The following is a 27,209-nucleotide window of genomic DNA, read 5'->3' as shown; positions in this document are numbered from 1 at the left end:
TACAGATAATTGGTCTGAGGAAACAAGTATAATAGTCATCAAATAAGCTCACTACTTTTATCTGAATGAGGTTCACTCTGAAATTTTGTTTTATGCAATAAAGCAAAACAGGTAAGTCTATTGGGAATTCTGTCAGGAATTTTAATCACAGACAGTCAGGAATTTTTTTAAGATGAGCCAAAGCTTTTCCTGTAATATACCAGTTTTGACTGGTATATATACACCATTGGGTTAGGAAAGAAAATGTAAATGTCTGGGACAGGGAATAAATAACTTGTTGGTCTGAGCAAGCAGCTAGGTTTTGCAGAGCCCAGATATATCTTTGCTTTGCTGGATTTAGAGCAGGGAGTTTAATACATGGGAGGGCCCTAACCAGACAGTGATAAGCTGTCTTTCTTTTTAGCTTGATGAGTATTTATTCAGTTATACACAGTGGAGCAGGTCCAACCACGAAGAGGCCGGCCTTTCACACCAGAATAGTCCCCAGCTCAGACAGCAACACGAACATTCCCCAGTCTGATTCAGGCAGGGTCAGATTTGAAGGCATGTCTCCCAAATCCCTAGAGGATACCATAACCACGAGGCAATTGGCTGTGATGTGTCTGTTCAAAAGGTTATTTTGTCCTGATGCAGAATGTGAAAAAAAGGTCTCTTCACAGTCTGTCCTCTCAAAAGGATAGGCTGCCCTACTGTCTCTGCGTGTACCACTGAGTCTGCAGAAAGGGTTGAGCAGAACCGCTCTGCCTGTCCATGAAGACAGGTGATGTAACTCAGGTACACCTGGCTTCTCTGCTGCAAGGCTTGGGTGGTGAGTGTAGCTTATCCATGTGATCATCGTATATAATGATTTGCTGCTGCTGCAGGAACTATGGAATATCAATAAAAAATACTCTTCCCAACATTAGAAATACCTTTTTTAATTATGTAGATGTACCCAGGCGTACCCACCAAAGTGGGAATTGCCACGCACAAACAGGATGAAGACGAAGAAGGGCGAAACCGTCTCCCCACAAGTCCCGGGACAGCCAAGCATCCCTGCACGCCCCGAGCGCTTCCTCCCTCTCGCCGACACCGGATGGCGCCCTTGGTATGAGCATTAACCCGGGGGGAGCTGGCTGAAGATGTATTTCTTGAATAAAGCGTTTCTCTCTCTGAATGTCCCTACTCCGTAGGAGCGTTGGTTTTACAGCTGCGGTTTTCAACGCAACGATATACTCTGCTACTCCCTGAACCACTGTTAAATTGATTTGCCCAGCAACTGTAAAAGGATCCCACAAGTGTTCTCTATGCTAAGTGTCAGAACGAACGATTACAAATGTGACTCGCTATTTAGAAGGCTGTGCTTATTTTGCTACAAATTGCTAAACGAAATTTCACATACTTGTATATAGAATCTAATTCCACTATAGTAGTGCCTCATATTCAAAGGTAACTGTGCAGAGTTTATTTGCAAGTATGAATTCCACTCAGAGCCGATTCCTCCATCTTACAGAGCACACAGCCAGCCTTTGGTGACCCTCAGAGTCCTGCGGGCTGTTTGACTCTGCAGGCTGATCCTGCTCTTTTGATCCTCGGAGAAGTCTCGGGGTAGATATGCTCTTGGACCTTTCCCTGCAATCATTCCGCAGCCCAGCCAGCTATTCCCCAGAAGGTGCAATTACACTACTACCTCCGGCTGCGGAGGAAAACGCGCGCCCGCACCATTTGGGAAATACAGTTTGCAGAACCTTGAAACCTTAGAACTCAGAGGTCCAGGAATAATTCGGGTTTATTTTTCTCTTTTTTCGGCTATCGCAAATTAACTTGGTGGTTAAGAGGGCAGGTCTCAGGTTCCAACCCACGCCGTGTTTGACCCTGTCCCCGGCACTGCTGGCTTGGCGGAGCAGAGGCGACACCGCAGGCCGCCCCTGCCAAACCCACCTTCCTGTCCTGCCGCACGGGTGGCGGTGCCGCGACCCCACACGGTTCCCCGCCGCCGGGGAAAGTGTGATGCGGCCAAAACGGGACCCCCAGCCCCGACTGCCGCTGGCGGTGCGAACTTCAGACACCGCCTCCGCTCCGCTGGACATGGTGTTTAGGAGTTTTCCTTCCAAAATGCCCGTTGCAGGGCGCGGGGCAGGCAAGGTTATGGATGGCAGCACGGGGCCGCGACAGCCCGCCGCCCCCCGTAGCACCCCCCGTCGGCGTCTGCCGCCAGCACTCCCCGGCCGGCCGGCGGTGCCGCCGCGGCTCCCCCGGGAGGGCCGGTCCGCGCTCCCACAGGCAGCCCCGGACAGGGGTCCCGCCGCGGCTCCCCCGGGAGGGCCGGTCCGCGCTCCCACAGGCAGCCCCGGACAGGGGTCCCGCCGCGGCTCCGCCGGGAGGGCCGGCCCGCGCTCCCACAGGCAGCCCCGGACAGGGGTCCCGCCGCGGCTCCCCAGGAGGAGCCGGTCCGCGCTCCCACAGGCAGCCCCGGACAGGGGTCCCGCCGCGGCTCCCCCGGGAGGGCCGGTCCGCGCTCCCACAGGCAGCCCCGGACAGGGGTCCCGCCGCGGCTCCCGCCGCCCCCACCCCCGTCAGCTCCCGCTCCCCTCCCAGCCACCACGTGACGGGCGCGCATGCGCGCCGGCATGGGCCCGGCACATCTGCAGGCTGACGTCAGCGGGCCCCGCGCCGTCCCCGCGAGGCGGCCAAGGCCCCGCCGCCCGAGGCTCCCCCGCCGTCGCTTGGCCCGGCGCCGGCTGCGAAAGCGCTGCGGCTACTCCATCCAAACTCCGCCGAGTCCTTCCTGCTCTGCCTGCCTTCTCTCTTCTACCCCCTCCTCCTCTCTCCCCTCTCTCTGTCTCTCACTCCCCTCTCTCTGTCTCTCACTCCCCCCTCTCTCCCCCCAACTCAGATAATATTCACATGGTATTTTGCACAGAGGAGGCTGCTCAAGAGGAGGGCACCCACCCCCACCCCATTATAAGCCTGTTTTTCCCTCCTTCCTCCCCCCCTCTTTTTTGTTGGAAAGACAAAATGTGCAGGGTTATAGCTTGGGTGAATTGATGGCATCCTTGCTGCAAAGTCAGCCCGTTTTCTAAAAACCCCTTTTAGGAAGTCTAGAGAATTTTATTCTGTTGGAGAATATAATCCTGATGGTTGCTTGTACAGAGGGGAAAAGCAGAGAGGAATACGGGAATCGTCCTGTGCAATCTCTATTGTTTGAAACTTACTTTATATCAGAAATTCAAGATGAAAACGGTAAGGAAGATTTCACGCTATTCAATGAAACTTTTTGCTTTTCTTGTGTCCCGAGTAATGGTGCGTCCAGGGCTTTGGGGAGCGGGGAGAGGTTTGTACTGCGTTAGGCGAAGTGCATTTGGAGTAATTTCGGAAAGAAAAAGGATGGGGGAAGGGGATGTGAGGATTTTTCAACCGATAAGAGACGTGATTGATGAAGTACGGTCTCACTTTTTTTTTTTTTTAAGATTTTTTTAAAAATACTTTTAGTAGTAAGTCGTTGGTAGAGGAAGGAAAGGAAAAACTATCAAAACAAAACCAACAGACGATAACTAAAGCAGCCCCCAAACCTCAGCGACAACCCAGGGCTATTGCGGATCGCTGCGGAGCTGAGGAAGCCCCGCTCCCGGCCGTTTCGTGTCCGGCGGTGTCCGTGCCGCGGTCAGACAAGTGCACACTTTGTGTCGGGGCTCGGAGGGTCGGCGCGGCCGCCGTCCCGCAGCCCATGCTGGCGGGGATGTCGGGCTCTCGCCGGTCTCATCAGGAAGATGGAAGCGTGTGGTTTTGATTTACTTCGAGCCGCTTGGGATTTGCCAGACTCTTAACCCTGCACGCTCATGTTTGTTGGTGTGTGTCTGTCTCTGCAGTGGCCCGGGGTTCAAAGCGACTGTTTGGTGGGAGGAGGTAAGTGGGCTCTCGGTGATGTGTGTGCGGATTTTGTCTTCGCTACTTTCTTTCATTGTTGTACAAGAGAGAAGGGAGAGGCACAGAGAGAGAGGGAGAGAGTCAGACTCTTGTTTTTATTTGGGCTGCCGGTGCAACGTTTTTGGCCAAACGCCAAGTGTCTGGGTCACACGCGTTTTATCCAAATATATTCAGCGCTGCTGTCTGGAAGTGGGCTGCTGAAAGTTAACTTTAGGATCAGCTCCACCACAGCAACCAGACTCGTCCCTTCAGCCTCTCTAGGGAGGAAGGCTCTTCTTTTCTTTCCTTCTGAATTTTCTTTGAGGGATGTGTGTCTGGAGATCTCCAACTTGCTTCAGTACTAGTTTTTTTAACTCTCTGCAGAAGTGTACAGATAACATGCGCTTGTAATGGGCTGTTTGTGTAGCCAAGTATTTTTCTAGCCTGTTGACTTTTTTTGGGTGGGGGGCGGGAGGTGGGTTTTTTTGCAAGATGCGGTGACAACTGCTCCTTGGGCACGGCCGGCGGGGGGCCGTGGGGCAGGCGAGGGGGCTCATACGGCGACAGCCCCCTCGTACACCGGAGCTCGCATGGCAGTAATTCTACCCCTCGCGCCTCGGCTTCTGGTCATTTCCCGGGGAGGACGGTTCCGTCGTTTCCCTTTGTACGTGTCCCACTCCCCGCCGCCCCCCCGCCCCCCATTCCTGTTCACCGAGCTCCTCCCGAGTCAGTCTGCGTGCCGCAGGTTTCGCCTGGGGAAGCTCCCGGGAGCACGGCTAATCCCCGGCTCTTTGAAACTCTTCGACGCTGTTCACGGCCAGCCCCGATACCTGTAATTGAATTTGTGTGATTGATGCCCGTCCCCGGCCCCGTCCCTCCCGCCGCCCTCCCCATTTCCTTAGCAACCACTCGTACAGCCGGCGCGAGCGGCCGCCCTTGCCCGCGCCTCAGCGCGGCTATCCCGCCGCCCGCTCGGCCCGACTGGGGAGGGCGGGAAGGTGGCGGGGCCGAACCGCTGGGAGCGGGGGCGTGAGGGACAGCACTCTGTCCTGCCCACCGGGGCGGCGGGTCTCTTTCACACTTGATGCGTTTATCGCTCTCGCCGACCCCTCCTCGAGACGTAGCTCCCGTCTGGGCTCTCTGATCCGATGGTGCGGTGTGTTTTCTGGCCGCCTCGGCGCTGCCGTCGCCAAAGCGCGCCGGAGCCTGGCGGTTGTGTGGTGGACTCCCCTGATGTGGAGGTGCTCCTGGGACAGCGGTGTCGAATGCTTCCTTGCCCTAAAACTTGAGCTACCTTCAGGTTAAGGGGTGCCTTAGTTGCCCAAGGCACCTTTGCTTAGATGGAAGGTGACTGCTCTGTGCAGTTTGGCTGGTCACCTCCTCATAGTCTGCTTTATTACATAATCAGCTAGATTGGAAAAGACCTCTGATATCATGGACTGCAACCTATGACCAACACCACCATGTCCACTAGACCATGGCATCAAGTGTCACTTCTAGTTTTTCCTTAAACACTTCCCGGGACAGTGACTCCCAGCACTTCTCTGGGCAGCCCCTTGCAATGTCTAATCATCCTTTCTGTGAAGAAAATACTCCTGATGTCCAGCCTAAACCTCCCCTGGTGCAGCTTTCGGCTTTGTCCTCTTGTTCTGTTGCTGGTTGCCTGGGAAAAGATGTCCATCTGTCTACAATTCTACAACTGTCTGCTCTTTTCAGGTGGTTGTAGACAGTCGTAAGGTCAGCCCTGAACCTCCTTTTCTCCAGCCTAAGCATCCCAGCTTCCTCAGCTGCCTCTCATAAGACTTGTGCTCCAAGAATTGTGGAGCCGTTTTTCTCCTTGCCAAATTTCATGGGTAGGAACCTCATGACTGGTGACAGGACTGCTACAGTTATCATCAGTGCCTCCACAGAAGTGCCAGTGTCGTGCAACTGCTTTGTCACTGGCATCCCAGATTTCGGAAAACATCTTGTACTTTTCCTTTCCTGCTTGGCAGAGCTCTTATAAGTAGGTGGGAGCTGTGGTTTTATGTGGTGGTTCAGGATACGAAGCCACATCTATCTTTACTTGCAGATGAAAGTGTAGGTCAACATAAGACAGAGGAAATAGTTCTTTTTGTAAGCTTAATGTTGACCAAATTTTGCATCTTGACAGCAGTTTACCAAGGAATGATGCATATATGCTGCCAAGGAGGATGGAAAGAAAAAAGGGTATAAAGAGTGGAGGCTTTGAGATTCCTACCAAATATCATGCTGAAAGTATCTTTGCACCTGAGTGCTTCATCCGTCACATCTATTACTGGTCTATAATCCACAGCATTAATATGGTTATGTGTAGAGTGCTTGTATCAGTGGTTAAGTTGGCAATAAATACTTTTGAAGAAGAAGTAAAAAATTCTGCTGAAACTTCCAGAAAGCTAAATGTGTAAGGACATTGGTCTTGTGTGAAGTTTGAAATGATGGAGACTGCTTCAGAGACCCCCCTTCAAGGACAGTAGACATGAGTGACTTGGACGCTGTTGACCAACATGTGTTTATAGGCTATTGTAGGCCTTTGGTGTCTAAATAATGGGCACTCTTAATTTATGTCCAGTATTCTGAGCAACCTTACTCCTTAGGTACTGCATTCCAGGAGACCTCAATATTAGGATAACTTACAATCAGCCTAACCGGCTGAACATGAGCTCCCTGTTAGGCTATTTTGGCTAAGTAAAAGTTGTAAGGCAACATTACCTCTATATATGGCAATAATGAGCCGTTACTGGACTACAGTGTCCAGTTCTGGTGTCTGTGGATGAAAAGGGATGTTGATTAATTGGAAAGGGTTCAGAGAAAAACTGCAGAAGTATTCAGACATCTGGAAACTGGATTATACAGAGTAAGATAAATCAAATAGGTTGAGTTGCTTATCAGGAGGTGTCAAGAGGTGCTTGTATCAGATTATAACTGCATACAAGGAGAAGGAAAGCAGCTCATTAGATAGGGATAAAGCAAGATTCAGTGACAGGAATTTGAAACTATGTTCTCAGATTAGAAGTAAGGCATATTATTTAGTGTATTAATGCAGCTGAAGAGTCTGGGGTTAATTACATATCTTCAAAACTTGTAAAAATCTAAAACCTGTAGCTAAATGTTAACTTAGAAATAAAGGTTCTATCTGGCCATGTAAACAGGGAAGTTTTTATTAATATGCTTTGAAGCCTTGCCACATATGAATGGCATCAGTAAATCCTTGTAGTTCCCCAAAAAAAAGAAATACCAGAAAGGACAAAGTATGTTTGCAAAGTGTATTTTATTCTCTTTACAAACCTGATTAAATCCTGTGTGCTGTCTTGAAAGATATTTGAAAAGGTAGATATTGGTCAGATTAACCTAATTTATATGTTGCCAATTAGATGTCTTTCAAATTGGCTAAGAAGTTATCCAATATTCATTGTTATGTTGGTAAATAGGATTTGGGTAATATTGATTTTTTTATCTGGAGCTTATATGCTACAGCTCTTTATAAAACTTTGCAAATAATCCATTGGTTGTAGCTGTATTACCTGTCTGAATGAATGTTGTAAATAATTCCCAGAATTTTAGAAAGGCAAATTTATCTGGTGCCTGTGTAAGTGACTCTTTAAGCTTTTGTAAGTGGCTTTTGTAAGGCTTCCTTTCTTAAGTGTTCTGTTTCTCCATTGTCTGGCTCAGCAGAGTTTGCTCTGTGCATAGGTGTGCTGCAAGTGCTTAAGTGAACTGATGAGTACCAGCTGACACAACACATGGTTTGGTGTCCTGTGATACTGGACTGCTAGCTGAATGCATGGATCTTCTGTTTAATCCTTGGCCGCAGCTAGAGCTGTTTTTAACTATTGTTGCAATTTTACGTGCAAAAAAAAAAAAAAAAAAAGAAAGGAAAAGAAAGAAAGCAGAAAAAAAAAAAAAAAAAAAAGAGAAAAGGCAGGTAACATGCTATTTGCTTAGTCTTGTGATCTGCAAAACCAAGGTAAAAATATATTCCACTTCACCAAGCTGTACATAAGATCTAGACAAAGCATTTTTGACAAATATTTGAAAAATTACAATGCATATGGTGAATAGCTTTAGATACTGGATTTTTTTCTTTAGTGTTCTAATATGCAGCATTCCCATTTAAGTGAATGAGAAACCTGCCTGCATAAGCAGAACCCTGGCCTAAATAATAAGAAAATACATGCTGCAGAAAGATCAGATAACTGTACTCTCTATATTGGGACCTGTTATTAGCCGCTGAAATCAATGAGTGCATATTATTGATTATAGATGGAAGAAGTCTGAACAAAGTATTTGAGCAACAAGAAACAATAAATAGCTGTAAGAATTTCTAAAAGTAACATGAAGTTATCATGAACTGTATGGATCTGCTATTCAATGAACTAATGGTAGTACCTCATTTTTTTGGTAAGATTGTGATATTGGACCATAAATTTGATACTGGGTGAATGTTATTTCAAAATGTTGCCTTGTGTAGTTCACTATGATGGTTTAACGTCTTGCAGCATAGATCTGTTTCAGTAGAAAGAATTTGTCTTGACTCATTTTCTTTTGTTTTTCAGGAAAAGAAATGGAGAAAATTCAATAACTCTCCAGTCTAACATTTTACCCATATCTTAAGGAAACTTACGAATACTTATTTTGAATTGAGAAAATGACTTCAGATATAGAAGAAAATACCTGTCAAAAGGTGGAACATCCTATAATTAATTTGGAAGTAGTATAAAATATTGTTATGGTGCAATTCTGGAGTGGAGTTCACTTTGTAGCACAGAGGTAGCTCTCCAAGGAGAAAAAAAAAAAGACAAGCTTTCTGTTTTTCTAAATTATGGAAATTTTTAGGAAGACGTGGACATGGATTTTGAGCCTAGTCATGGTTTCATCGGAATTTCACAGTGACAGCAGTCTTTCATACAGTTCTCAAGGTAGGGGTCCGATATCTGTAGCTAGCAAGAAGCATCTGCTTTTGCATTGTATTTGTGTAGTTTTTTGTAAAACGTATTTATATAATTCATGAGATCATATGGGCTCTGCTCTCAGTTTTTCCATGGTTCATTGTCATGCAGATTAAATTTCCTTCTAGTTTCCTTCTGTCTACTTTTAAGTGTAGGAAAGCTTTGCAAATTAAATCTAGTAAAATCTTGTATTTGATAATAGTTTAGAGACTTGCCATGATAACATTAACATGTTTTTAGACTAGGAAGTAAGAATCTAATTTTGTTTTTACGGTATAATACTTTTCCTTAATACTGTTTATATTCTTGCAAGTGGATTTAACAACTTTTGTCTTTGAATGGTGTCAGTGGGAAAAATATGTCCTTCTTAAGTTAGAATTTAGCCCCAAATATTTACATGTTTTTGATAAATAGAAAAGGATGTGCATTGAAAACATTTATATTTGCAGTGATGATCAAATTAATAGGAAACTGAACATGTTTTCTTGACCTACAGAGAAAGAAAACAATATTTTGTTTTATTTAGTAAAAAGCTACTTTGTGCGTTTACATGAAAATTACTTTTGTTAATGAGAGTGATAAAGTTTACCCAAATATGGTTTATGTTTTTGCTACTACTTGTTGTTTCCTGTTATATTTTCTCTTCTATGGCCACTCTCTGGACTATCTTACCTTGTGATTGTTTACAAAGAGGAATTCCTGTCTTACCTTGGACACTACCAACTAACAATCCCAATAAGGGTTGATCAAAATGGAGCCTTCCTCAGCTTTACTGTGAAAAATCCTAAACCTTCAAGAAGGAGGAGGAGCACAGATCCTTATGACCAAGAACTGGCAGCATCTAACTTATTTTTTAAACTTTCTGCCTATGGCAAGCACTTTCATTTAAACCTGACGCTCAACACAGATTTGGTGTCCAGACATTTTACAGTAGAGTACTGGGGGAAAGATGGACCACAATGGAAGCATGATTTCTTAGACCACTGTCATTACACAGGATATTTGCAAGATCGGCACAGTACAACTAAAGTGGCCCTAAGTAACTGCAATGGTCTGGTAAGTCCATATCACATATTCCATTATAATAACATGCCTGTCCCTTTTAAATTGCAGAAGAAGAATTTAATTGTCATATCATTCCATTTTTTGAGTCCCTATGGGAAGCAAACAGACAGGAAAGTGCAGAAAACCCCTAAAACCTATTCTAGTCTTCAGTTTTTAAAGCTTAATGTAAGTACTAAGACCCAATTCTGTAGTCATTTAACAGGCAACGTGTTCAGTGTTTACAGTATCTGCTCTAGGGCTGCAAAATTAGGTGTATGCTAAGGTCTTTATGGGTTATAAAAGCCTTGCAAGTTCAAGGGATGGGGAGGAGGAAGCAGTGGATCCTCCAGGATGCTGAATCTCTACAGAGAAACATTGATAGAACCGAACACCCACTTACCTTTGAGAATTTGGGTTTAGAAACTATGAGTAAATAACAAAAGAGGAATTTACTGATGTAGAAGTCATCATTGTTAAAAATTCAAAGCATAATGAGAGGACTTGATCTTTAGCAAATGCCTGCCTCAGAAAGTAATTATTTAACTTTTTTCCCAAGAAGGATTTTGTTGCAGATTTTAAACTTTTGCATTTAAAAGTAGGATTAGAAATTCTTATCTCATTTATTCTCATCTCTTTTTTAATGATGACCTTTTGATCACACGGCAATAGGACTTGCATGGGAAAAATTAGAAAACAAATGCAAAAAAAGTAAAAAAGCAGACTTTTGAGTAACAATACTAAAATAGAAGAGCATGACTATGAAATACTAAATCAAGACCCAGTGTTTTCTGTAGTAAAAACATACATGTATATTATGATTACTCACTGGTTTTTATTGTAGTAGAATGCTGGTCAATCTTCTGCTAGGAATAGGTAGATCTAACTAATTGCTAAGGGCAAAAAACTATTACACAGACTTACTAAACTAATTTCTGTTTGTCCTTGAAAGTACTAATAAATAATGCCTCTTGGGATGTTATTTTCAAAGAAAAGCTAGCTGCTTCAGACCTAGATAGATTGCATTACATCCAGCTACTTTTGGTATCCCTGATACAGTCTAGTTTAACATTTTGGAGTACTCTTGAGGAAAAATAATTTAATGGGGATATCCACGGCTCAGTGAAGACTTCCAAAAAATGTAGCTAAAATGGTGTTCTATTGAATGTGGTATCACAGTTTTGTTGATGCAGACTTGTAGCAGGTAGGTCTGAATTTAGTACAGTTTTCACTTCGGTTGCAGTTGCCACGTAATAACTTTTTTTCCGGTCACAGTTATTTAAGCTCTTTAACTAAGATACTCAATCTTTGCTTTTGAGTTCTTTTCAGCTAAAAATACTATGGAGACCAAATCCCTTCTTTCAAGACTCATAGCGGCTGCATGACTTTTTGTTTCTAGAGTTTCTGCTACTTGATGCACAGACTAGCTGGCCCCCTTGGAGCCTGCAGTAAGTGTCATGGTGATCCCATTTCAGTTCCTCTTTGACCTTGGCTAAGGGAGTGAGCCAAGAACGCCTGCCCTTGATTTAGCTGATTCTTGTTTTCCAAGGAAAACAGGAGTGGGATGAAGCAAAAAAACCCTCATGTTTTCTTGTTGTCTTTGCCCATTTCTTGCTCCTCATGGCACTTCTTTTCTTCAGAGAAGCATGGAAGATGTTATGGTGAAGAAGAATCTTTTTTTTGTTGTTTCTTCTGAATATCACCCTGAGGTGATATTTAGCATTCCCATTGCTGCATGTTTTTTCTTTACCCTCTCAGCCTAGCTGTTGTGCTGATGTGAAGCTGCCTATGGTTCTAGCTGTCAGTATGCTAACTTAGTATCTGTAAATTAACTTTAGTGCAGAGCATTTCCCCGTTAAATCATCATCTTCAGTGATTGTGGTTGTCATCAGCTCTTATGTGTGTCTTTTGGATTTAAGGCAGCCTTAATCTGGTCCCTAGACGCACCATGACTGGCACTCAAGTTCTCTGAGGTCATGCCTCTTTACTTGTGACTGCAAATATCAGATGTCCATTGCATCTCCTGGGAAGGCCTGGTCACAAGCATGGGAGACTCCTGTCATGCTGCAGAAGCAGCAGTAGGGGTGACACATTGACCTTTCTCAGAGAGGCTGGAATTCTGCAGAGGGATGCCACAGTAGGCTTGACTTAGTATCTTCATCTACTGTACAGAAACTCATCCAGTGTTTTTAGGGTCTTCCAGAGCAGTGTTTGTGGGGGCTACCACTCTGTTCAGATAAATCCATCACAAAGTTATTTTTAAATGATAATTCCTACTGACAAATGTTTTGTTATGCAGCTGCTGGTTAGAACATGTTTCATAAAGCAGTTGGCAGGGAGTATTGAAGACAATATTACTTGTTTTAGAATTACTGAATACTTCAGAATGTGTCGTGCCTAAGGCATTTGTCATATTTTTTACTTTGATTTTTGTCCTCTAAGTCACTGCCAGTCATATTCTAATAGATTAACATCTGTATCAAAGCGAGTAATTTTAATTTTAAAGCAAGTAGTAATTTTTAACAGTGAGTGTTGCTCACAAGCAAAATTTGTGCATTAAATTTACTCCAGTTGTCCTGTTGAGCTTCACTGTTGACAAATAGATCAAATTTCTTCCCCTTATTGAGTATTTGAGTTTCTCTATTTAGTTATGCAGAGTGGTCATGTAAGAACGTGACTTAATTAACATATGTTGTATGACTGAAGAACATTTGTGTTTGTTAAGTGTAAGGAGGGATTTCATTTTCATTATAATGAAAGTGACAAGCAATCAGTTCATTCCTCTCTTGTTTTTTGTTTCAACCTCTCCCTCTACATTTCTCATTACCAAGTGCCCCAGAATTATAGGCTGCTGCTTACTGAAATTTCAGTCCAGCAGTTTCCATCTGCTGGTGCCTGATTATGCTATAAATGGTTCTGAAGTTGTGAGGAAAACTCTATAATCCAGTGAGCAGTCATATGAGGAAATTGAAGGTTTTTTCTGGCAGGCTTCCTGGCCTTCTGAACTCATATTTACTGTAGTGGATGCTACGTTTGTGGATGGATTGCAGGTTTGGCTGTATCATAAAAGAGCCTGCAATGACCAGCATTTGGGTACAAGGCAATAGACTGAGGCATTGCCCAAGATGAGTGTCATAGAATCCCGGAATCAACCCAGTTGGAAAGAGCCTCTGAGATCATCAAGTCCAACCCTTGATCCAACACCGTCGCCATTACTAGACCAATGGCACTGAGTGCCACATCCAGTCTCATCTTAAAAACCTCCGGGGACAGAGAATTCACCACTTCCCTGGGCAGCCCATTCCAATGTTACTCTCTGCAAAGAATTTTTTCCTAATATCCAACCTAAATGTCCCCTGGCACAGCTTAAGACTGTGCCCTCTTGTCTTACTGATAGTTGCCTGGGAGAAGAGACCAACCCCTACCTGGCTACAACCTCCACTCAGGGAGTTGTAGAGAGTGATGAGGTCTCCCCTGAGCCTCCTTTTCTCCAGGCTAAACAACCTCAGCTCCTTCAGCCTCTCCTAGTAGGACTTGTGCTTGAGTCCCTTCCCCGGCCTGGTTGCTCTTCTCTGGACCTGCTCCAGCACCTCAATATCCTTCCTGAACTGAGGGGCCCAGAACTGGACACAGCACTCCAGGTGTGACCTCACCAGCACTGAGTACACAGGAAAAATCACTTCCCTGCTCCTGCTGGCCACACTGTTCTTGATGCAGGCCAGGATGCCATTGGCCTTCTTGGCCACCTGGGCACACTGCTGGCTCATGCTCAGCAGCATTAAATTAAGCAAACCTCAAAATTTTTGCATTCTGGCCTGCCTTTGTCATCTGTCAGGTGTCAAAGCTCTTAACTGAGTGCTGAAAAGATCGGTAGTGGGAAATATTTTGAGGCTACTGTGGTCCTAAGTAAATGTTTAATGTAAAGGGCTAGTATTTCCATGGAGTGTGAAGCTGCATGCGCTGTGTAACAGTTGTGTTGTGTAGCACAGTTCTCTCCATCCAAACAGAAGTGATAAAGCACTAGTAGGCAACTGTGACTTAAAAGCATGATCTTTCTTGGTTAAAGGAGGAACTGTTTTGCCTGAAGACATGAATGTTTTGTGTATTCTTAAATACATATATGTTTAAATTATTCATATTTTTCTTGACTTAACTCATTTGAAAGCTGTTTTTACTCTAAAGAAGGCATCATTTATATATATTAAATTGTTTATACTGTGGTATTTTTGAGTTTTATGTAAAATAATACCTAATTTTTAAAATTATAAATGAAAACAATTATATTAAAAAGGATTTAGTATTCTTGATCAGTGTCTCTAACCTATCTTTGGTACTCATATGTTTTTGCAGAATAGCTTTAGTATTCAGAAAATTTAATACAAGCTGTCCTTGTCCTAGTTTTATCTTGTTAGATTCTATGATGTGCTGTCTCAGGCCAGATCACTATTATTTTCATCTTTGAGAACACAGTAAGCAAATGCAATCTTAGTCATAAAACCACACTGAAGTGTATACCTAGCTGTTGACATACTGAACAACACTGACACGTTTTCAAAAGTTTCCATTACTGCAGCTTTATGTTAAAATTGGATGTGCTTTTAAAGTCTAGAAAGGTTCAAGATACGGAAAAATTGTGACTCAGTAGTACTGTGTGGAGAAGGCATGCGCTCACTTGTCTTCCATAATTCGGTTTTCTTCTGCAACTGATGGATCTCCCCTGTCTGAAGGAGGTTAAGGCCCCTGCTGGACAACCTGACAAAAAAGAATTCTTTTTCACAAATTAAGGGAACTCCATGTGAATCCATATGGATTCACAAATTTGTCTGAGCATGTCAAACTGCTGGAACCAGACCTTATATATATGTTAGCAAGAGTTGGCACTCTGTAGTGGTATTGAATAACATAGGACTTCAAACAATCTGTTTTAGATAGTAATCTTGGGAATGTTCCTTGTAGTAACTTACTTGGTGCGTTCAGCTTGTTTCTTAAATTCATGGTATTTTGTCAAAAACTTTTCTAGTCATTCCTATGTCTTAATGATATTTCTGATGCTTAGGAGCAAAGTTTAATTGATGAACTGTTATAATACAATAGCAAAATAAAAAAAAATTTAGTAATTCATTTTAATGTTTTATAAGAGCATTAATTCAGTCTCCTTTTTCAGTGGAAATTTTGTTTTGCTGAAATAGTGGATTATGAGCCAAAACTGGTGTTTACAATGTTGTTTTGGATATAATTGTATAATTCCCATTATATATTAAATCAGACTGGATGGTACCTCTGTCTCCTCCAGCTTGGCATGAAGTGGACAGCCTCATGGTATTGGCCAGAACCAGTCTGCAGGACTCTCTTCCTGTGGGAATATAATAGCAGAGTTTATGGCTCAGAATTTGCTTGAACTGAGATGTCTGACATCCAGACTGGAAAAAGTCCAGACTGTCAAGGTTCTTTCTGCACATCTGGCAAATCCAGTTACAGTTTGGTTTATATTTTCAATACTGTTTAAGCAGCAGTATACCAGTAAATGATTTATTTTCTAATAAATAAATTCTTAGACTCCAAGTAACAGGAAGACATTGTGAGAGGAATTTGATACTGGGCATCTTCCAGGTGAATATAGAACCTGTTGTTACCTTTTTGAGTCAATAATTGAGTTTATAATGAAAAATACCACTGAAGAGGACCACTTACTGTTACAGTGACAATATAAGGAATTGGAATCTGCAGTCTGTTCGTACATATATTTTCACAAATTATAATACAGTTCTATTTGGAAAACACTTCTTTCTGATGTGTTACACAGGATTTTTTATTTTGTGAATTTTACATTACTTGTTTCAGGAGTGAAGAACAGCATTTGATAATGTACTCAACAGTAATAGGATGATAGCTTTGACCAGGAGTACAAAGGCAAGCTCTGATCTTTAGAAAACAGCTTTATGATACTTAGAGCAGATATGGAGCCAGTGGTCTTATGGCTGATCAGAGAGGTTTAAAAAAAGACTCATGAGAAGTACTTGCTTTACAGATCAAAGGTATGGTAGAAATTTGTGATTCATCAGGTCAGGGTGTGAATGCAGAAGTTCTTGCTCCCAGGCTTCTATCTGAAGAATAGCTCTTTCTCCCTGTGTAGAAAGTTCATGCATTCAGAATTTTGTACATACGGGTATCAGAATTTTTTGTTTAGCAGATATGGCTGTAGAGTCTGTCAGGGCTTATTCCACAATAATTCTGTATCCAAAAGGATCCTAAACCTGGATTTTCTGCTAAAGTTCAATTTTAATTGCTGAAGGTTCAGGAAATTGCATAGTTGGCCTGAAATCTCCCTTTTCTTCCATAAACCACTTCCTGTTTGGAAGAAGCTGAGTTCACAAATGTGAAAGTTATGGGAATAGAATATCTACTGTTCTGCACTACAGTATGAGGCAAAACTGTTCATTTGTTACAGGGAATGAGGTCTAGTGCACAGTCTGCAACAACTCTTACATACTAGATTTGTGGCAAGATCTTTTAAGGAATAAAGACAGTGTATCATAATATAAATAATTTGACTTCAATTAACTAGCTCAATTTTTGCGTTAAGCATCTAGATGTGAAATAATGAATAGTTTCTTCAAATATGTTTTCTGTAACTAATCCTCCATGGCATTTGTCTTTGATGTAGTGTTTGGCTTTAAGCATGTAGCACTGTGGCATCATAGAGGGATATTGATGTCTCCATTTAAAGCAATGTCATTTTGGTTTGTGTGGATATGAATCTGGTAGTTTTGGAACATCTCTGTAAAAAGATTATTTGTCATATATTGAGAATGTTTCTTGCTTTCTTACTACATCTCCAAAAAAAAAAAAAAAAGAAAAAGTGAAAGAACTCCCGAAATATGACAGTGTTGTTTATGGGCACCTATTCCTACTCACACTAAAATCAGCAGAGGAGAGTTGGCTTATGCACTATTTTATGTGTTGGCTTCTAGCTGTGGATTTCTTAATAGAGAATGTTTTTTAAAGCTAAGCTTTTTATATGACTTTTATATTGTATTTTGTAAGTTTTATTTTCTTATTTTCTTTAAGCATGGAGTCATTGCTACAGAAGATGATGAGTATTTTATTGAGCCTTTAAGGAATATAACAGAAGATTCTAGTAACTACAGTTACGAGAATGGCCATCCTCATGTTATATACAAAAAATCTGCTATGCACCAGCAACACTTCTATGATCACGGGCACTGTGGAGTCTCAGGTAAAGAAGAATGAGTGTCATTCCTTTAAAAATATTATAACTTAAGATGTATTTTAGCATCTTCCATAGTTCACGTTTAAGACATGGGGGAGAATGTAGTAGTGGAAATCCTTCTTTTGGGTTATGTAATGTGTCTTGTTGGAAAGTAGTTTTGCTCTTTTTTTTTTCAGATTCAGAATGAGAATACAGTGTCTTTCAAAAACTGAGACAGTGGGATTAAGTCTTGTTTTATGCCTGTATTGTGTAGTGGTAGTAATGAGCACAGGCTTTCTCAAAATCTGCTATAAATGTACTTTATTTTCCAACTGAAAAGCATTATTGAGTGACTAAATATTACAGCTCAATGTTTAGTAAGTTTTCCATCTTATTAGAAGAAACTTAGTGTGTAATAAATATGTTAGTATTATGATTAGCAATACATTTGGAGCTGAGTCCACATCTTTCTTCTTTACAGTTGTTTATGGTGTTTTGGTACTGTTTTTTTGGTTCAGTGGGTTAATATTCAAATACGTGACTTACATGTGCCTTATGGAAGGATTATATAGTTTTAATGGAGAGGTGTTTTCTCTGTAAAGTAGTTTTAACTTCTACAGATACACTTTCCAAGTACTCTGACATGATTTTCATTTGCTTAAACTGAAACTGAAAACTAACTTCTTGAAGACAGCATGGAGTAAATCTGACAAGTTATTTTAGAGCACAAAAGTAATGGGTTTTTAACATACTACAAAAATGTTCTAACCTTGCATTTGCTTGTATTTCAGTAAGCTTGTTCTTCAGAGTTCAGCCCTGAATGGTTGTATTCCATGAGAATCAGTGCATAGGGCAGGCAGACAATTACTAACCTTAAAATGATATCACTGTTCATTGATATGAACTTTATTCAGCTTCTTCTGGAGTTTAGAATGTTTACTGGCAACAGCTGACAAAGCTTACAGTACAGATTGTCTACAATCCCCCATTCTTGGGAGACAGTTTTTTCTGAGGTTTCCAGTTAAATGTGTTTATGGAATGTCAGACTTCATGTATGTAAATTCTGGTTTAGTTTGGAAGCATTATTCGAATTGTGTGCTTCTAATATTGCAAATCAAGTCTCTTAACTGTTACTGCCTGCTGACTGATTGTAAAATAAGAGCACTAATATATGTTCATTTTGTAGGGAGAACTATCACTTAAACCTCTTGAAGTAGGGGATGGATTCTGAAATACAGGAAGATGCAATTTTTACCATTATTATATCCCTTGAGAAAGAAAGAATGTTGACCTCTGTCAGATCTTATCTTCTAGACTAATGCTTAGATGTCATTCTCCTTCAAGTCATGAAGCAGTAGCAGCTAGTTTTGACAGGTTGTATTTAGATATTTGTGGTATTATCTCTCACATTGTTCACAGGTTGTTTAGAACTCTGCATCTTGCATGCATTTTTAATAAACCTTAGTGTAATATTTAGCCTTTATTCCTTAATATATTTGATGATGCTTTTGTTCTTGGAAACTCCTGTGCACTTCCTGATCTTTGTGTCCTGAAGTCCTTAATTACTGGAATACTAAAGCACTGCATTTTACAAACCTAATATGATGCTCATTCATCTCAGTTTCTCCTTTTCCTGTTGTTCTGTATACTATTTCTACTTCATGAAAATGTCTGAAAAAATTTGCTCTCTTCCAAGACTGCAAGGTCTTACTTTTGCAGATGACGTTTTTACCCTCATGGGTACCAAAACCTTTTAAACTTATTTTCTGAGCAGTCAGCTGGAGTGGAAGCTGGCCATTGTGGAGGGCAATAAAAAGAGTTTTTTCAAATATATTAATAGCAGTCAGAAGTATAGAAATATCATTGGCCTGTTACAGGATGAGGATGGTCACCTCACAAACAGGGACACAGATAAACAGAGGTGTTTAATGCTTTCTTTGCCTCTGTCTTCAACGTGGATAATGGACCAAGGGGGTCTCAGTGTCCTGAGCTGGAGGACCATGACTGTGAGTACGATCAACTTGCAATCAACCCTGAAACTGTGCGGGACCTGCTGCTCCAGCTGGATCCCTACAGGTCTGTGGGGCCTGATGGGATAGTTGTCCTGATTTTCAGAAAGGGCAAGCAGGATGACCCTGGTAACTACAGGCCTGTCAATCTCCCTTCAGTGCCTGGTAAATTTATGGAGAAGCTTATTCTGGGAAGTATTGAAAAGCACCTCAAAGACAACACAGTCATTGGTCACAGCCAGCATGGCATCATGAGAGGAAAGTCCTGCTTTTCAATCCTGATTTCCTTCTACAAGGTAACTCATCTAGTTCATCAGGAGAAGCCAGTTGATGTAATCTTTTTGTATTTCAGTAAAGTTTTTGATACTGTCTATCATAGGATCCTTCTGGACAAAATGTCCAGCACACATCAGGCAAAGCATCACCAGCTGGTCGAAGGAGGGGATTGTCCCGCTCTACTGTGCACTGGGGTGGCCTCCCCTTGAATATTGTGTGCAGTTTTGGGCTGCAGAAAATATGAAGCTGTTAGAGAGCATCCAAAGGAGAGCAACAAAGATGGTGAAGGGCTTTGAGGAGAAACCTTATGAAGAGCAGCTGAGGTCACTTGGTGTGTTCAGCCTAGAGTAGAGGAAACTGAGGGGAAACGTCGTTGCAGTCTACAGCTTCCTCATGAGGGGAAGAGGAGGGACAGTCATTGATTTCCTCTCTCTGATGACCAGTTACAAGACCCGAGGGAATGGCCTGGAGGTTTAGGTTGGATATTAGAAAGAGTGCTTCACCCAGATGGTGGCTGGGCACTGAATAGGCCTCTAGGGAAGTGGTCGCAGCACCAAGCCCGACAGAGTTCAAAAAGCACTTGGATGATACTCTGAGGCACCTGGTGTGACTCTTGGGGTTGTCCTGTGCATGGCTAAGAGTTGGACTTGATGATCCTTGTAGGTCCCTTCCCATTCAACATATTCTGTGATTCTGTTGCAGCTTTATCCTAGAGGGACATGGCATCCAAAGCATCCCAAATATCTAAAATCTAAAATAGCTAAAAACTTAAATCCAATATTAATTTTCAGTTTCGCAGCTTTCACACCCTAGGATTAAAACCAGGTATACAGTCATCTTCACTGAATTTGACTGGTTTTGGAACTTTTCAGCAGTCCAGTTTTGTGTTTAAAGTGCAGTCATAACAGAGCTTTAACGGCCTTTTCACAGGATATCATTTATTTTGGAGACTGATTTTAACTTTACCTCTAGAACACTTTCCCAGTAGCAGATTCAAGGAGGAATCTGCTTGAGTAGCTGTGCCACTATTCACTCTCTGTCAAGTTTCCCCTACTGTAACCTAGACCTACATTTATTGTGTACCTCTTCTCTTACCAGAGAAGTGGTCAGGATTCTGAAACTTTAACAGAGACAAGTGGAGTGTTGTTTACCTTCCTGAGAGAAAAATTACAGTAATGGATAGAAAGTGGGGTACAGAATTTGTGAAAGGATGATTGGAATTGGTTTTGATGAATAAGTGATGGACTACTTCATCGTAGATGGTAGCATTATGGTAGCTAATACAAGAGAAAAATTGGGGAGGCAAGGACATTCAGATAAGAACATGGAATAGATTGTATGTATTGTCACCGGGTTAACTGTTTTGTTTAAAACAGCTGAAATCATTAAGGCCTTGGTGAGAAGTTGTCCACTGCCAAATTCTAGTTGCTTCAATGGGGTTTGAACCACTGGATTATCTTGCAGAATGCTGTGTGTGGATAGGATTGAGAAAACAACAAGAGATGACATGAAAGCTGCAGAGTGGCAGATTATTTCCAGATAGCTCTACTGTATGCTGATTTATATAGTGGTTACACTCATGCCAGACTCTACAGTTAATGTATTCTAAAATTAAATAAAAGCTTGTTAGATGTGTGAAATCATGGTGCTAAAATAATTAGAAAAAAGCAGCATAATGTTTTAGTTAAAAATATTGTCACGGCTGCATCTTACATGAGTAGTTTGCTATTGCATTTTGAGATCTTTTTCTGATTGTCCTTCTTTCTCTACACCTTGACCTCCACCCAGTATCTTTAGAGGACTGACTTAGGAAAACTTGTGTTACCATGGTTGTGAACTCCATCTCTTTGTGGATTTGGGTTTAAAACCTAATTCCATACTTTTGCACTAATTATTTGGGGGTTAATTACAGTGTTTTTCTCTGGTTTATTTTTGCTTTGTCTTCCCTGTCTGTTTTTGCCTTTTTTTTTTTTACTTCCCAGTAACTGTGTTTGATATTAATGAATTTTAATTTTTTTCTTTTTTAACCTTCAAATATAGTGGAAAAATGATATCACTTGCCTTGTAACTAGTTTTGTTAAATAAATTATAGGCCTTTATTGTTCTAAGTTTTTGAAGAATTTAGTCATCATTATTTAGTGCTTTAGAGTAAAGCAGCATACACACTAATAAATCCTGAAGTGCAAGTCCAACTTTCTCATTACTTTGAGACCAGTTGAAGCCTAAGCTTCTCCTCTGGATAAGCAAATGAGAATTGTTTATTTTTGTGAAGTCTTCTGAGACCTTTGTTTGAAAGGTACTATCAAGTTGAGTCCAAAATAATCTTTTTTTTCTCTGAAAGTTTTCTGCATGAGGTCATCAGTTTTCAAGTGTTTAGAATAGATTTGCATCTTTGAGTGAAAGATTATGAATTAATGTGGAAGCAGTACTGCATTTCTAAAATACTTGCACTCCAAGGGCATCAGAAACATCAGCATGTGTTATTAAAAAATAGAGTGAACTTTAAAAAATTTTTGTACAGAAGCTGTCAGAGAAAATTTCAGACCTTTCTAAGTCACTGCTTAAGTGAGATGAAAATCTTTGATCAATGAAAGTGGTTTTTAATTTTCTACAGTAAAAGTGAAAAAACAGGAAAAAGCTTAGTAGTCATTCTAGACTCCACAACGGGCTTTAATACTTGGTAAAGTTTTTTTTAGAATGGTTTATATCATTGCAGAATGAGGACAATTTTGTTACTGACCTTTTTTCAACTATCAGGTTTATTTTAATTTTTTGACTTTTCTAAAAAATGCACTTTTTAAAGCCAACACTGTGCCCTCAGAAGTTATGAAACACTTCAACAGTGGGTAGACTGAAGCTTTGTATTCCTGGTTTTGACCTGAGCATACATTCCTTACCATGTAGTTATTGCTTTTTGAAAATAGTGTACTTAGTTGAATTGCATAATGATTTTTTTTTTGCTGGGGGTTACTGGTTCTATCTCAACTCATCCTTAGCTGACCTTGTTTTAGTAGATGTAAGGCTACATCTCAGAATTTGCTCACTTGAGCAGTCTAGTTCAGACAATTTTAAATGTGTCTAACTGTTAATGTTCTTGTGCTCCTCTGTAACTAGCAAAAAATTAGATATTTAGGATTTAGATATTTTGAAATCCTACTTAGATAAAACCAGACTAATAATATGCTTTGCTATATTATTATCTCTAACTGGAGATCTTATTGACCCTTGTGGAAAAAGGATATTTAATAACACCAGTAAAGCCAGTTTTACAGGAAAGAATGGATTCAAGTTTGTACTGAGGACAGGAATTCAAAATCAAACAAGTTTGTAGTGTTTGTTATTCTGATCATTACAGCTCTTTGTGTTTTTAATAACCAATCTCTTGCATGCAAGAAGTATTTTTTCTATATATTTACCTGAAGGAAAAGCAAGAATCAATATATTTGAACTAAAATTACTGTTAAAATAACTACACCAATTATCCCATGCCAGCCCATTTAAAACATCCTATTATAGTTCATTCACAAGATAGATAAAACATAATCTGCTAGCCTTCTGAATAGTAAATTGATCTATTTGGCCTGAAAACTGATAGGTGTGTAAGCATAATGGCCTAAAATTTGCCTCCCTTTCACAGGAGGGAAAAAACCTATTTTGGTACCATATCAGCCTTTTTAATTCCTTAGTAAACTTTGGTAACTTTGACATTAGTGTTGAATTTTTGGTTTGTAGCATTTTTTTTCCAAATGTTAGACCTGTCTTGTTCTTATTTTTAAAATTCTGAAGTGTGCTTGTGGTTAATTGTAACTAATCATCAGTGTTAAGATAGTGTTAAATGTGCAGAATCAGACCTGTTAAGAAAAGATTTGGTAATTTATCATCCTAGTTCAAGTTAAGGAGAGTTGAGAATATTGAAACTCAAAGTTGGCTTTCTATTATATAAGTTATTTAAAAACAAAAATTAAAAAAATGTAATTTTTCTTTGCCTCAAGAAAGACTTCTTTTCAGAACCTAGAAGATGATAATCTCTAACATAAAGCAAGTGCATTTGAATGAGTTTTTACTAATGACCCCTCTGAAGTGTTTAATTGTTTTGATTCCTAGAAGACTTCACAAGAAGCGGCAAACCTTGGTGGATGAGTGATGCATCTGCTTTTCCAACTTTGCTTCCAGTCAATGACACACTAAGTAGTCATAGTCGACAGAAGAGATCTGTAAGCCTTGAACGGTTTGTGGAAACACTGGTAGTAGCAGACAAAATGATGGTGGGATACCATGGTCGCAAAGACATTGAACACTACATTTTGAGTGTAATGAATATTGTAAGTTTCATCCTTCTCTGTGCTCATATCAATATGCATGTACTGAAATGATAAAGGACATGTTAAGTATTTATTTATTGTCATGAGTAATGCTTTAATACATGTATTAGCTTGCAGGAGTTAATAGTTAAAATATAGGAAAATCTTGGCATTATGGGAAAAATGCAATACTTTTTTTGTCAAGAAGTACTTTGTGATCACTTTTAAGTTGTTGTCTTTAATTTTGAATTCAAATTACATTCAGATTATACAATTCATTTTTTCTTATGTCAACACTCTAAATACTTATTGTGCTGGATGAATTATGGAACAGTTATAACAGGTATAAACAGTTTTGATTGAAAAGTGTGACTCAAGAAGTTCTTTTAACTGAATGGTCATTTTTTGATCAAAAATTAACTCTTTTTTAGTGATGATGATAAGTAGAATTATGGAATTACATTAATTGAGGAAATTGGGTTAACTTTTAACTATTTAGGAAGCAAGAAGTGTTTCTTATCTGACTTTGTGTCTTTTCTTATTTTCTGGAGGTCAGGTTGCCAAACTTTATCGTGATTCCAGTCTAGGAAACGTTGTGAATATTATAGTGACACGTTTGATTGTCCTCACTGAAGATCAGGTAAGAGCTGTTGTGCTGAGCTTTATACCTCTGAAGTACAGGTTACATTATTGTGTAATATAGTGTTCATTCAATTATTTCTTGAAGTGGCTACCTCTGAGTACAAAACCTATAACGTAATTTTTCGCTGCTGTAATCAAGATGAAGCAGTTCAAAGGAATATTCCACATATATCATCTCAAAGATATCTTTTCTTACTTCAGATGAATATTATTACAACTTTGGGGATGTCAGTTTCATTTTTAGATCTGTATTTTGATTTTTTTTTGTATTGACATTATTATTATTAAAGTTAGAGTGGAAAGAATGACAGTTCAGTAATACACAGCTGAACTCGGGGTCAGATTTTACAGAGATAAAATTTGGCAAGAGGAATTTATTCCTTGAAACCACTGCTTCTAATTATAGTCCCATTTTAGTTTTCAAAAGGCTTAACAACTGACCTTAGTAATTTGTTTGGAACATTTCTGGTATGCATGTTGTATTGCAGCCAAACTTGGAGATAAACCACCATGCAGACAAGTCCCTCGATAGCTTCTGTAAGTGGCAGAAATCCATTCTCTCCCACCAAAGTGATGGAAACACCATTCCAGAAAATGGGATTGCCCACCATGATAATGCGGTTCTTATTACTAGGTATGGTCATTATAAGTATTGTGTTTATTTTATTTCTGTAGCTTTCTTGTTCTTAGCATATATATGTATAGAGGCAAAGTAATATAATTGTAGGAAACCTTACAAGAAGGAAAATTAATAGATGACTTGTCTTGAATGTATTGGATTATTAAAGTATAGATTAAGAATTTGGAAAAGTAAGATCTGCAAATCATTTGCTTCTGCTGTTATTGTTACTTCATAATTACCAATGCAAAGTATTATGGTAGAAAAGATGGATGCTATTGAACGTTTTATACTTTTATAATGGAAAAGAATTCATAAGATTGCAGAGGACAAAATAGTAGGGAAAATGTTTTGTTAATCATATAAAGTGTGTTTGTAAGAATTTCAAGCCAGAACTTCCAGCTAGTGTAGTAGTATTTCTCTGAAAACAGGTTCTTGCAGATTCTGGCAGTATGAGACTCTGCTTTGTAGCTGGTTTGATTTATTATGCTTAGTTAAAATGAGTACTGACAGTTTTAATAGGGAACTTCAAAGCCTGCATATGTGCCCATTTGTTTGCTTCTGTTTCAGTGTTACTGTGATGAATTCAACAAAGCCTGCACTGTAATCTTGCCATCCTGATAAACGTATTTGGGTCTGACCTTTGCAGCTGGGGATAGGCAACTCTATTAGGAGATAAGTTTCACTGTTGTTCAAGGACACTATTTACTCTTTTCTGGTTTGTTTAAGTAGCAGCAGGTGCAGCAGCAGTGATTTGGATGAGGATCTTTTTATTATAATTTCTACTTTCCAGGACAATTATGTACTGCTTTGTATATAAGCTGTTTGTGGAGTCATTGCATTCACTGCAGAGAAAACTTAAATAGTGATTTAAATAAATCACTAATCTAAAATTTGCATTAAACTAGTAAAAGTTGCTTTTTTTTCTTGTAGGAAGGTGGTGGTTTTTGTTGCTTTGTTTTGCTTAAAGAACAAATCTTTATTTTTGAGAGAAAATACAAGCTAATATATCACTTGCAGGTATATTTACATTCATATTTAAAATATTGTTATGTGTGGGCTTTAATACTAAATAGTAAAAATCAGAATGGTAAAATGCTAGATTCAGATTGCTGCTGGAGTCCAAGAAGTTTAAAAAAATATCTAAGTCCAATAAAAGTTCATAGAATGAAATTAAAAGTAAAATACAGTTACATCACAAGGTCCTAATTTTTCATAAAGGCTTTTGTTTATGATGAGTTTTTTGCATACAAGTAATTCCTTCACTAGGACTGCTCACATGCAAAATTAGATACATCTTTACAGCTGTGTTACACATCAAGCTTTTACTGGTATAATTTAGGTGAGTGAATAACTGTAACCTGTAGATGATATGGTTGTGTCAGTTGAAGCCTCTCAATATACATATGTATAGGCTGCTTTAGCAACACTATATTTTTACTGTTTTGGCTGAGTAACCTGACATTTGGTTGGTCTTACTCTGGCACGGCAAATCATAGTTATTTTCTTTCACTGTTGTGCCTTAGTATGTTTTATTACTGTATGGTCTGTACTGTCTTCCCTGTTCTGGTACAGTGTTCCCAGTGTGGTTATAAATGGTTCTGTGTTCCAGACAAAAGCTTAAGTCAGTGCTAACTTGCAGGTCTTTATCTGCAACAGGAACAAGTTTTCAGAGAACATGAATAATACCTCTTGAAAATAATGTTTTTTCATTCGAAAGCAGTAAATACTAAGGACCTTTTTTTACTCTTCATTATGGAGGCTTAGTAATTTATAATATGTAGTATGTGTATGATGTCTTTTAAAAAGCATGTAAGAATACTCCTATTTTTCCTTTTTTTTTAAAGAACACTTAAACCAGCTTTCCTTCTGTTGTTATCAGTTATTTCCTTCTCTTGATCTTAAAGATCATAAAGTAGGAATTGTGGAATTCCTTGCCAAAATCTTGGCTAACTATACATAATAAACAGAACTATTCCTTGTCCTGTGTACCTGCGTAGAAAGGTAAGGTCAGAGGGTTGGATTCTAGGTTGCATTTTGTATAAGGGATGGAGAATATAAAAAAAAAATTAAAATACCTATTTTTTTTTCTTTTGCACAGTAAGAGTTCTCTAGTACCCCATTTCTGTATAGCTTAAGATGGTTAGTTTGATTTGTCCAGGTACTAAATGGTTGTTTTTCCAAATTATGTGTGACTGACTCAATAAACTTTGCAGCAATGAAGTATTTTGCTGCTGAGAGGGAAGATCTAGAGCTATT

The 27,209-nt window shown here is 39.9% G+C and overlaps 2 protein-coding genes across 2 annotated transcripts in view; one reads left to right on the top strand and one right to left on the bottom strand.

Moving 5' to 3' along the window:
• The window catches only part of NLN (neurolysin), a 324,053-nt gene that overhangs the window by 176,586 nt on the left and 120,258 nt on the right, over positions 1-27,209 (bottom strand). The gene's annotated exons all lie outside the window — the stretch shown is intronic.
• Positions 3,142-27,209, top strand: part of ADAMTS6 (ADAM metallopeptidase with thrombospondin type 1 motif 6) — a 151,858-nt gene continuing 127,790 nt past the window's right edge. The window contains exons 1-7 of the mRNA XM_050330134.1: positions 3,142-3,222; positions 8,460-8,822; positions 9,544-9,908; positions 16,962-17,130; positions 23,496-23,710; positions 24,246-24,329; positions 24,820-24,965. Of these exons, the coding sequence (XP_050186091.1) occupies positions 8,726-8,822; positions 9,544-9,908; positions 16,962-17,130; positions 23,496-23,710; positions 24,246-24,329; positions 24,820-24,965 (1,076 nt within the window). The 5' untranslated portion in view covers positions 3,142-3,222; positions 8,460-8,725. The remainder of the gene's footprint in view (positions 3,223-8,459; positions 8,823-9,543; positions 9,909-16,961; positions 17,131-23,495; positions 23,711-24,245; positions 24,330-24,819; positions 24,966-27,209) is intronic.

This window comes from Myiozetetes cayanensis, unplaced genomic scaffold, assembly GCF_022539395.1.
Source record: "Myiozetetes cayanensis isolate MyiCay16 unplaced genomic scaffold, myiCay2020 scf4, whole genome shotgun sequence".
Taxonomy (NCBI): Eukaryota; Metazoa; Chordata; class Aves; order Passeriformes; family Tyrannidae; genus Myiozetetes; species Myiozetetes cayanensis.
The sequence above is the reverse complement of the archived record's forward strand: the minus strand, read 5'-3'. Positions and strand labels throughout refer to the sequence as shown.